The sequence below is a fragment of the Coenobita brevimanus genome, chromosome 99 (assembly GCF_032717465.1).
Source record: "Coenobita brevimanus isolate Jiangsu-jjx chromosome 99, ASM3271746v2, whole genome shotgun sequence".
Lineage (NCBI taxonomy): Eukaryota > Metazoa > Arthropoda > Malacostraca > Decapoda > Coenobitidae > Coenobita > Coenobita brevimanus.
Window position 1 is genome coordinate 15,910,093 of NC_137052.1, and position 12,292 is coordinate 15,922,384.

At 43.1% G+C, this 12,292-nt stretch overlaps 1 protein-coding gene across 1 annotated transcript in view; it reads left to right on the forward strand.

Annotated features, from left to right (window-relative positions):
• aux (cyclin-G-associated kinase) overlaps positions 1-12,292 on the forward strand; it is a 462,562-nt gene that overhangs the window by 71,351 nt on the left and 378,919 nt on the right. Inside the window, exon 5 of the mRNA XM_080283925.1 lies at positions 7,922-8,083. Within this exon, the coding sequence (XP_080140051.1) occupies positions 7,922-8,083 (162 nt within the window). The remainder of the gene's footprint in view (positions 1-7,921; positions 8,084-12,292) is intronic.

The window sequence follows — 12,292 nt, forward strand, 5'->3', positions numbered from 1 at the left end:
TGAAGATAGATAACTGACAGTTTGGATTTTGCTCAGGTAAATCCACAATAGATGCAGTATTCATTGTGAGACAGTTGCAGGAAAAGTTCCAACAGAGGAGGATGTGCTTGTACCATGTGTTTGTGGATGTGGAAAAAGCTTTTGATAGAGTACCAAGGAGAGTTATAGAGTGGACCTTGAGAAGACAGAATGTGCCTGAGGGACTCATTGCAGCTGTCATGTCTCTCTATATTGACACAAGATCAAAAGTCAAGACGATAGCAGGAAGATCAGGAAATTTTGGAATAGGAGTTGGGGTACGTCAAGGTTCAACGCTCAGTCCATTGCTGTTCAACATAGTAATGGAGGAGGCAGTGCGGGAATGTAGGGGGGAAGGCCCATGGGAATTGCTGTATGCTGATGACCTGGTGCTGACAGTGGAGACTAGGGAAGAAGTGGTGGAAATGTTTAATAGATGGAAAAATGGAATGGAGAAGAGGAGAATGAAAATAAGTATGGCTATGACAAAGGACTGGTAAGAAACTAGTAGAAAGAATTCAGTCTGGAAAATGGCTATGTGGATGCTGTGGCAGAGGAGTAGGAGTGAACTCAGTATTGTGCACAGAGTGTAGTAAGTGGTGCCATAAAAGGTGTTCAGGTCTGCAGAATTTGAGAGGAGTGCAAAATTTCCACTGCCCAGCCTGCATAAGAAGAGAGGCGGAGGGAGATGAAGCAGAGGATGAGCTAGAGGTGAATGGGGGCACACTACAGGAAGGCAGCAGTTCTGCTATCGAGGAGATGTATTGGACTGTGAAGCAGGGGTGGAGAGATCAGTTAGAACAAGAGTGGCATCAGCATGGTTAAAGTGGAAAGAAATAGCTAGCCTGCTGGTCAACAAACATATACCACTGAGACACAGAAGTAAAATACATGAGGCCTGCATTAGACCAGGATTGATATATGGTGCTGAAACATGGGCTTTGGCAGATAGACTGATGAATGTTCTGAGGAGTACTGATTGTAGAATGTTAAGATACATGGCAGGAGTTAGATGGGAGGACAGAGTTTTGAGTGAGGAGGTAGCCAGAAGGTGCAGGGTGAAGGATCTTGATATCATCTTGAGGCAGAGGCAGCTTAGATGGTTTGGTCACGTGAGGAAGGGAGCTGTGTGAGAACAGCAGAGGAACTGGAGGTGGTGGGATGTTAACCGCCAGGAAGACCTAAGAAGACCTGGAAAGTGTTGTAATGCAAGATATGGAAAGACTGGGTATTGGAGAACATTTGATCCAGGACAGGAAGCAGTGGAGAAAGCCATCGCATGTCCAACCCCAGTTTGAATATGGAAACAAAAGGATGAAAAATGAAGATAAAATGATGAAAATGTATGGTTAAATTATAAACACAGTTATTGCTGCCTTTCTTTTAGTTAAAGTAATTTAGCGCTGAATTTAGTTGTTACTAATTTTGTTTAGCAAGCATGAAAAAATGCTGATACTTTAAAAAATTATATTAAGATACTGTACTAATTTGTTGAGTGAAGATGAATGGGAGTTGCAAGGTTTGGTGAATGAATTTGGGACAGTGTGTTGGAGGAGGAAGCTGAAAGTTAATGTAAACAAAAGTAAAGTTATGGTGTTTGAGAGGAATGAAGTCACAGAGTGTGCAGTGAGGTTGGATGGTGAGGATATGGAGAATGTGAGTGCATTCAAGTACTTGGGTAGTGTGATGAGTAAGGATGGAACTTTGGGGGATGAAGTACGTGAAAGGGTACAGCAGGGAAGGAAGGTTGTTGGTACACTGAAAGCAGTGATGAGAAATAGGGAGGTGAGTATGGAAGTTAAGAAGTCACTGCATGATAGTATTGTGATCCCTACCCTGACGTATGGAAGCGAGGCGTGGACCTTGCAAGAGGGGAACAAGTCAAGAGTGAGAGCAGTGGAAATGAGTTACTTGAGAGGAGCATGTGGAGTGACATGGAGGGACAGGTTGACGAATGAAAAAGTGAAGGAACGTTGTGGGGTAGATGTGGATGTGATTGAGAAGATTAGGAGAAATACACTGAGGTGGTTTGGACATGTGGAGAGAATGGAGAATGAAAGACTGACTAAGAGGGTGTATGTAGGTGAGGTGGAGGGAGGGAGAGGGAGGGGTAGACTGAGGATGAGGTGGAGGGATGGAGTTGAGAGGTATATGAGGGAGGGGGGGGTGAGTTGGGGGGAGGGTAGTCAAATGGTGGGTGACAGAGTGACTTGGAGGCGTTTTGTCTGCGGCCACCCTTTGCAGGATTAGGGCGTCGGGCTATAGATAGATAGGTAGTGTTTTTTTTTTTTTTTTTTTTTTTTTTTTTTCTCTCGACTCTGGGCATAGGCTTCTCAGCCTGGTCCCAAGGCCCAGTAGTCCTCCTACATATTGTACACCTCAACATGTCACCACTTCGGTGCTAACACCCACCATCCATATTGAATACATGTTAGGGCCATCTCATACAGGACTGGTGTATTGGCATTAACGGGGGTATTTTTACGACAAGTCGGCGGGTCTTCTGGTAGATCGGTAAAGTCTGCCGTAATGAAATTCAAATCCTTAACCTGTTCCCTGCACCTGGGTCCAGTAGGACCGCAAGCCACCTCTCTACCGATTGAGCCACCGCCTCCCCCAATGAATGATTGATTGGAAAACACTCTCAAAGTAAGCAGAGCCCTCTGACAGAGTCCTTAGAGAGGTGGGTAATGAGAAAGCTTGGGACTGAGGAGTGACTGGTTGGGGTTGTTATGGCCGTGTATGTGGGTGCTCACACCCAGGTAAGGGTGAATGGAGATTCAAGTGATGAGTTTTCCATGAATGCTGGTGTGGATCAGGGGTCAGTCCTGAGCCCCTTGTTGTTTATCATGGTACCTGAAGTCCATGGTACAAAGAAATCCATACAAAAAAACTTAAAAAGCAAAAAACCACCTATATGTACAGTACTCTTCTAAATTTATGCAGTGTTTTCTTGCAGTCATTCTGCCATATTGAGACATAAAAACACACATAGGAATAGCCATATTAATGCTAAAAAACAAGAAAACAATGCATAAACAACAAAAATCCAAAAAAAAAGCTGAAGACAGTTGGAAAATCAGTTATTTTTGTGACAAATGATAGTTGCTCGTGGGGCACAAAAAAAAAAAAAAAAAAAAAAAATCCATGGCCAAATATGCCACCGGAAATTGGTTATATTGGTATTCATTGTATACCATCATATTTGCTGATGTTTATAAGAGAAGCTGTTAAAAACACAGAACACTGATGAATAAAATAACAAAACTGCAATGAGAATAAATGTTGTTCAAGAGTAAAACTTACATTCATAAAAATTCCCACCATTGTATTACAAATTTTGTTTGCACCTTGCAAGAGTTAAGCATATCTAGGTGCAGAATTTCACGAGTTTTCTCATGGATTTTGAAAAATTTTGATATGACTAATAGTATTCGAATAAGCCGCCAAAAACTTTTAAAAATCGCAGGTCAGTGCTTTCAGAGCAAAGGAGGGGAGGGACTGAGAGAGTGAGGGGGGAACTGGGAGGCCTGGTTAGCAAGGCGGGGAACATGGGAGGGTATGGAGGAGGGACGGAATGGGGGGAGAAGCAAGGCTGTGGGCAGGATTTTCACCCTTCTGTCATGAGGCGGATGGAAGATTTCGCCTAACTTGTGGCTTGGGATCTGTCTTACATGTGCATTGGCCGTTGGGAAACACAGCTCCTGCTGACCGGGTGACTTTGGATGTTTGGTGTGGATCTAGATGGGTGCTTTCACCTGAGTTGTGGCTTGCGGTCTCTGTTAGATTCACGGTGTCATTTGGGAAAGGCTAATCCCGGTGGCCACGCGACTTGGGACATTTGGTGGGGATGCATACGGACATTTTGACACCGCTTGTGGGTTACAGTCAGTATTACTCGGGTGCTGGAGGTTCGTAGGGAGTGATCGGACCAGCATGCGACTTTGACAGACATTTCAGCCTGGTTTGTAGGTTACGGCCTATTTCCTGCGCAAGGCTAGAGCCCAGTGGCCACAATACTGAATGTTTGAACATGTCAGCTGGCTGGCTGAAGTTCTTGGGGACTTTTACATCCTGATAATAGCAAATAAATTTGGATAATGGTTTAATAGAGCCAAGGTCCAGTATCTGGATAATGAACAGGTCCAGATACTGCACATCTGGATAAATGAGGAAGTACTATATATGTTACTCTTCTTCTCTCTGCAAGACTCCCAGCCCTCCCATGGTGCACGGTGACCTCAAGACTCCCTCTGCAAGATGCCCAACCCTCCCATAGTGCATGGTGACCTCAAGATGGAAAATTTGCCTACCAGTGAATCAGGTCTCATCAAGCTTGCAGTTTTGGGTTTCGTTCAACTCAGGAAGGTACTGGAAGAGATAATGAAGCTATATCTAGGTTGTCTGTTTAACCTCCCGGTGGCCAGGGGTTTAGAAATTTGCGTGCTTCCCTGGCTGGCCGCAGGACCATTTTTTCATAGTTCTGAAATCAATTTCTTACAGTTGTGAAGAGAATTGTCTGGTGTACTTGGCAATTTTTGGGGAGGGATTGCTAAGTGAATGATTCATGATCAGTGTAGGCGTGTGACAAGTTGCGTGATGTCCCCGTGGCTGTTCAATGTATACTGCATATGGATGGGGTGATGAGAGAAGTAAAAACATGAGTACAGTAATGGAGAGAGGGATGGCACCGGTAAGGAATGGTGATGGATGGAATATCTCAGATTTATTGTATGCTGATGATGCAGTGCTACTTGCAAATACCATACAAGAGCTTGGTAAACTAGTGCTGAGTTTTGTAGATGTCTGTTAGTGTCATGTCTTGAGAGTAAATGTAGAAAAGAGTAAAGTGATGGTTATTGAGAGAGAAGATAACCCCAGTATGATGTTACAGTGAATGAAGAGAGACTCAAATTGGTGAGAGTTCAAATATCTTTGTACAATGATAGAAAAGAGAGGAAAATGTGCAAAGGAAGTGGAAAGTAGAGTGGCACAAGGAAGGAAAGTAGCTGATGTTATGAAGGCCTTGATAAGAAACAGAGGCTTGAGTGTTCTAGCTACATGAGGCTTACATGAAGGAATTTTAGTATCAGCTGTAACTTAAAATGTGAGACTATGGTGTGGCATGAAAATTTAAAGCCAAGAAGGAAAGTAGCTGATGTTATGCAGGCCTTGATAAGAAACAGAGGCTTGAGTGTTCTAGCTGCATGAGGCTTACATGAAGGAATTTTAGTATCAACTGTAACTTACAGACGTGAGACTATGGTGTGGCATGAAAATTAAAAGCCAAGAGTACGAGCAGTGGAGATGGGACTGCTGAAGATTGTATGTGGAGTACAGAGAGTGGATAGGATACGGAATAATGTGATACGTGAAAGATGCGGAGTGAGGAAGTCTGTGGACACCAGAAATGAAGAGAGTATACTGAGATGGTTTGATCATGCAGAGAGAATGGATGAAAATACACCCACCGCAAATTGACTTAGGACCTACACACAGAATTGCTATAGGAGAGTTGTCTGTCTTTGCTGTGTGTTTCCACCTTTACCAAGTGTTTTTTTTTTGGCAAGAAGTAACTGGCAACTCCTCTGGTGTTGGTGGGAGGTGATGAAACACTCAGCATGTCAGTGCTTGACCAGAAGTGAGAGTAGGAGTGTATGTTCCCATCACTGTGAGCTTGCACCTCCCTCTTTTTTTTTTTTGTATGCATTACTGTTTGCCCTGTTATTTTCCTAGGGTCGAGTTGTCATGCCTGGAAAGTACTGCTCAAGGGATGAGAGGGTCTGTATCATTGCATGGAGGCAGGATAATGTCCCTGTCAACACAATTTGTGAACGTACTGGATGCGCAAAGTCAACCGTCATGAAGATTCTTGCTGCAGCACGCGGCCTACCACCTGATGTCATACCAGAACACAAGCATGGTGGTGGAAAGAAGAGGACGACTTCCAGAGGTACAGATACTCTTCTGAAGAGGGAAGTAATCAAGAATCCTCGACTGACAGCAGCAGAATTGAAGAGAATGCATCCCCAGCTGTTACAAGACGTCACAATTTGAACTCTCCAACACCGCTTGCGGAGGAAGCTGGGTTTCCCAAGCTGCACCACAGCCAAGAAACCAATTCTCACTGACTGCATGAAGAAGCAGTACGTTCATTTTGCCAAGAAGTATGCACATTGGACGTCTGTTGAGTGGAGAAAAGTTATGTTTTCCAATGAAAACACATTTCAAGTGTTTCAGGTGCATTCTGCCAAGGTTCGTCACCCTGCCTCCTGTAGTTGATATGACCCTGCTTACACGGTGCCAGCTGTTAAGCACCCACAATCAGTAATGGTATGGGGGTGTTTCTCAGGTGAAATGGGAAGGGGAGGCTTCTACTTTCTTCCTAAAGACTTGATGATGAATGGTGGCTGGTACATTCAAGTTCTGAAAGATCATTTGTTAAACTTTTTTGCTATTCATGGGTGTGACTTTTTCATGCACGATTCAGCTCCATGTCACAAGTCAAGAAAGGTGACAAAATGGCTTCAGGATAATTGGATTGTGGTCCTTGACTGGCCTGACAACAGTCCGGATCTTAATCTGATAGAAAACTGCTGGGCAAAGATGAAGAAAATTATTGCAGAGAAGAGGGCACCCAATCTGGACAACCTCAATACTGAACTGACAAATGTTTGATGCAAAGAAATGTTCTTAGATTACTTTAGAGAGCTAAGTGATCCCATGTCAAAACTCATCCAACTGGTCCTGAAAAACAAGGGAAACATGATTTCATATTACTGAATGGCATTTCATGAACAAACATTGTGATATACTATGATTTCTGTGTTTTTTAATACCTTGTGGGGGGGGGGGGCCCGTAAGTCCATTTGCGGTAGCTGTAGAGTGGTGGAAAATGTATATTTGAGCAGATTTGAAGGAGGGAGGAGGCAAGGTAGGCCAAGAATAAGGTTGAGCAATATGGTGGATGAGAGTGTGAGAAAAAGAAATATGGAAGTGGGTGAGGCTGAGGGACTGACGAGAGACCGAGCTAGATGGATAAATTTTGTGCGGAGATGCACGTAACCAGGGATTAGGCACCCATTTTTAATGTGACAGTGTTTGGATTGGCTTTGTTAATTTGGTAAACGTGAAGCTACAGATTTTTTTTTTTTTTTTTTTTTTTTTTTTTTTTTTTGTTGGAGCCAAGATTTCGAGGGCTTGAATGATGAGTGAATGGAAGCGTGGTCTATTGAATTAGGCAAACTTTGACTGTCTGGATGTTGCTACCTGTACTCCTTACCCTGCCCCATGGTGGGAAAGGAGGTCTGGATGATGATGATGAATGGTGATGCTAAACTCTTTACTGTAATTCACTGTGATACGTGGAAGATATTAAATTATTGCATATGTGCCTTTAACATGAAAACATAAGGGAGAAAACATGTGAGAAAAAATGACCGCCAGAGTGCTTGGGATGATAGAGTAGGGTCGGGTAAACATACCAGTGACCTTCATTCCCTTCCCATAATTATTGCAGTTTTTTGTAGCTCACACTAATTTAATGTCACCAGCACATTTATGGTAAAGCATCGTTCAACACTAGTGGTCATTGAGAGGTTAAAAATTTATTCCCTAAGTTATTTAGAATGGCTTGAAAACAGCAGTAATATATTTTTAAAATATGTCATGAGTTCTCCCTTTTGTCATATTTTGTTTTCTCAACCAAATCTGATCCCACCTTTGAGTAAGGAAGGAGGTCAAGATGGTGATGATGATTTGATGTTTGATTAATACTGTATAACTATTCTCCATCTGTCATGTTTTTCTCTCATCTCCCTTTCATCCTACATCTTTGGGTGAGTAAAAGGGGTTTTGATGATGATAATGTGTGAACTAATATTCCTGTTCCTCTCTCTGCCAGGCCCAGAACCCTCCTATAACCCACCGTGACCTCAAAGTTGAGAATCTGCTCATCAGTGAATCGGGCCACATCAAACTGTGTGACTTTGGGTCCGCAATGACCAAAACCTATGAGATAGATATGGAGTGGAGTGCACATCAGAGAGCTATGCTGGAGGATGAGGTAAATGCTCCTGTCTGTCTTACGACCATATTATCAAAACTGAGTACATGAAGGTGTCAGCAAACCCTAATTTTTTATGGTTTGTTTCTTTTCATTTAGATAGGCTTCAGCATTCATGCATGCATCAGCTTTGGTCACGTAACAGTGACTGTCCATGCTGCCCGATCTCTAGAAGCCTATCTACCCAGTGTCTCATATCCAGGTCCTTTTTGGTCTGCCTCTTCCAACTCTACCCTTAACATTCACACCTCTCTGTCATTGCCCATCCTCTCCACATGTCAAGGCCAACCCAGTCTGCCCTCTTTCATCACAACACAAATTCAATTAAGTCCTGTTTAAGAAATGCATTTATTATTACAGGGGGTAGACCATTAGCACCAGTCGAACAGGGTTGGTACTGTGCCTGGAACCACTGTCTAACTCACTTCCTTTCTGCGACATTTGTGGCCTTTCCTCTAACTTTTTCACTGTTGAACACCACCTTTCCTCCTCTGAATCTCACCTTCTCTTCCTCATAGAGACTCAGCTGTCTGAGGTGACTGATAGCTAACCCATCCCTGTATCCTCCTGTTTTCTCTATACTCATTTCAGAGCCAAGGATGGCTGTTGTGTGTATACCGGGTATATGTAATAACATAGCTTGCTGTTGTGTTCCTGAATATGAATCTTCTGAATTCTGTTCTCTCTGGCTTCAGCTATCCTGTCACTCTGTCTAAATATATCTGTGCAGTTTACCTATCCTTTAATTGTACTAACTACAAAAACTTCTTCGACTATCTTAGTTTTCCTGTATCTGAAATCTCCGTTGTAGGGGATTTCAGTGTTCACCACCACCTTCGGCTCTCCTGTCCTTTCACTGATCCACCTGGTGAAGAAGCCTGCATCTTCTTCCTTAATGACCTAGAGCAGCTTGTACAACACCTTTCCCCATATCCCTGACTACCTGGGAGAGGGCTTCAGCATACATGACCTTTTCCTTACAACTAATCTTTCTGCATACACTGTCAGTCTTTTCTCTTCATTGGGCACCCCCAATCACAACCTCATCGCCTTAACTTGTCCTATCGTTCCAATAAGGCCAGTGGACTTTCTCAAGAAGCTGCAGCTATGGCACTTTGGAGTTGCTGATTTGGAGGCCCTTAGGCAATACTTATTTGATTTTTAATGCTTTCATGGCCAAGAGCCATCTGAGTGTGCCTCACACATTGTGGAGGTTATTCTCTTGGGCATGGAAACTTACATTCCTTTCTCTTATCCTGTGAGTAACGCAAAAAAAGAACTTGGTTTAGTCATGCCTATTCTAATGCTGTCCACAACAAGGAGAAGGGCCACAAAAGGTACCACAGCCAACCCATCCCTGAATCTCATCACTTTCATGTTTCTGCCCAGAATCATTATAAGTCTGTTATTCGCTCTACTAAAAAATCATTTAATTTGTACTTAATGCTACAGTGAGTGAGTGGATGGTGAGCATCCCCCCCCCCCCAACCACTTAATGTACACCTTCCGCTAAAAAACTTGATCCCATCACCCCTCTGAGACCTATGAAAAACACATTTAAGGTAGGCTTAACTCCAACCATCTCCCGAGTTAATCCGGCTGTTAATGCACATCTGGCAACACCCTGGACGCTCCCAGACTGTGATGCATGAAATTTGCCAGTGCTTACCGAGCTTTCATCAGGGAAGGTTGTATGTTGTTGATGCTCCTGCTGCATAAATTCTCAGTTTCTTCCCTACATCTTACTAGCGTTATTATTTCACCTGACACATTCCAAGATGCCTGTAAAGTACTTGAAAGATGTAGAAAAGTCAAAAATATTAACTCTGATAGGCCAAAATGTCACTTTAAAGTGACGTTTTTGCCTATCAGAGTTATGTTATGTTGAAGTTTTCAAGCTAAATATAGAAGAGTATCAAGGTTTTTTGTGTTGGGTGTAGTGCTGCCCTTGGGAGTGTTCCCTTTCCTCTTCCTCTCTTCCTTCTTTCCATCCTTCCTCTTCTGTCTTTCATTCCTTCATTCTTTCCTATTCTTTTTGTCTATGGGTGACTCTACATTGAGTGACAAGCCAAATGGTTTCCTGTATACCAGGAAACCATTTACTGTGCTGGGTGGTAACCATATAACCAAATTATGGCACCTGGTGGTATAGTGGGCAATGAAAGCGCTCCAATTGGATTAAGCTGGTGCAGGTTTATATCCAAGGGATGGTTGGGGTTTATTGCTCACATAATGCCACTCAGGGATGAGTAAGGCTGGTCACTATCATCTTTAATGTCAGGACCAACTTGCCTAGCCCCAGGCTTCTACACTTTTCCTGGGGCAGCACTAGATCTCCCCCCCCCCCCCATAAGGAAGGAACCAATGGCCAGGAGCCCGCAAATCGTTCCTTCCAAGAAAAAAACAAAAACAATACAAAAGAGAGCCAAATTCAAGATCCATTCATTTCAAGATGCCTGGACACACTACATTTGAAAGACTGGAGATCATAGGAAATAGGAAATACAGGCAAAGGGAGACAGTTCCAGAATTGACCTCCTGCATAAATGAAAGACTGGGAGTAATGACTAACTCTTGCATTAGAGAGTTGGACAGAAAAAGGAAGAGAGTTTGTTGCTAGACGGGTGCTACACACCCGTCATAGAGGTAGAGGGATGCAGGCAGACAGTTCAGAGGAGCATTGACAATTGAAGTAGCTATAGAAAAGAGATAAGATGCAACAGTGTGGTGAAGAGACAGAGCTTGAAGGGAGCCAGTATAAGGAGGAGAGTTAATGTGACAAAAAAACTTTCACTCCTTCCTATTGAGAAGAGTTGTATGTGGGGAGCCTCCCAACACATGAGATTTGTACTCTACACGGGCGAATAAAACCTGTGTATAAAGTCAACAACTTTGCAGAGGTAGAGAAGATACGGAGTCGGCTTAACACACCCAGTCTCATGGAAGCAGATTTTACTAGAGATGCAATATGATCCTTCCAAGATAAGTCCTGATTGAATGAAACCCCAAGCATGTTCAAAGATGATACAGGATTGAGCTGGATATTATTAAATGTTAGTGGGTACCCCTGTGGAAGATTTTGTCGGGTTGATAGGTGTAAAAAGTGAGTTTTTCATGCATTAAAAACAAGATTATTATTACCCCAGTCAGAGATACAAGACAAGTCAGACAATAGCTGTGCCATAGCCTCATCCCTTATTTGTTGAAGTAACTGCTGAGATGGATGTTGCAAGAACCAAATGGAAAGGTGAATGGTGGACTCATCAGCATACGAGTGAATGTGGTTAGATGTACAGCTTAGAAGGTCATTGATGAATAAAAGGAAGAGAGTTGGTGATAGGACAGAGCCCTGAGGAACACCACTGTTGATAGATCTAGGAGAAGAACAATGGTCGTCTACAACAGCTGCTATAGAATGACCAGAAAGGAAGCTAGAGATGAAGGCACTGATAGAAGGATAGAAACCGTAAGAGGGCAGTTTGGAAATTAAAGATTTATGCCAGACTCGATCGAAAGCCTTTGAAATGTCAAGTGCAATGGCAAAGGTTTCGCCAAAGTCCTGGAAGGAGGATGACCAGGAGTCTGAAAGGTAGGTGAGAAGATCACCAGTGGAGCATCCCTAATGGAACCCATACTGACGATCAAAATGAAGGTTGTGATAGGAAAGATGCTTTAAAAAATTTTGTTAAAAATTGACGTGAAAACTTTTGAGACACAGGATGTTAAAGCAGTTGGACGATAGTTACAGGGTTGGGAATGGTCACCCTTCTTTGGAACTGGCTGAATGAGAGCAAACTTCTAGCAAGAAGCAAAGGTGCAAGTTGAAAGACAAACACAAAAGAGTTTACCTAGGGAGGGTGTAAGCACAGAAGCTCAGCTCTTGAGGACAACAGGAGGGACTCCATCAAGCCCATATGCATTTTTAGTATTAAGGCCAGTGATGTCAGAAAATACATCAGCTGAAGAAATTTTTAATGTCAGCCATGAGAAAGTCAGAGGGGGGACGTGATGGAGGAACAGCACCAGAATTGTCTAAGGTGGAATTAGAGAAAGTCAGAGCAAAGAGATCTGCTTTATCAGTAGAAGAAATAGCTACAGAGCCATCAGAGTAGAAAAGAGGAGGGAAGGATGATGAGGTAATGTTGTTAGAAAGGTTTTTGGCAAGGTGCCAGAAGGAGCGAGAAGAATTCGAGTTGGAGAGTTGAGAGC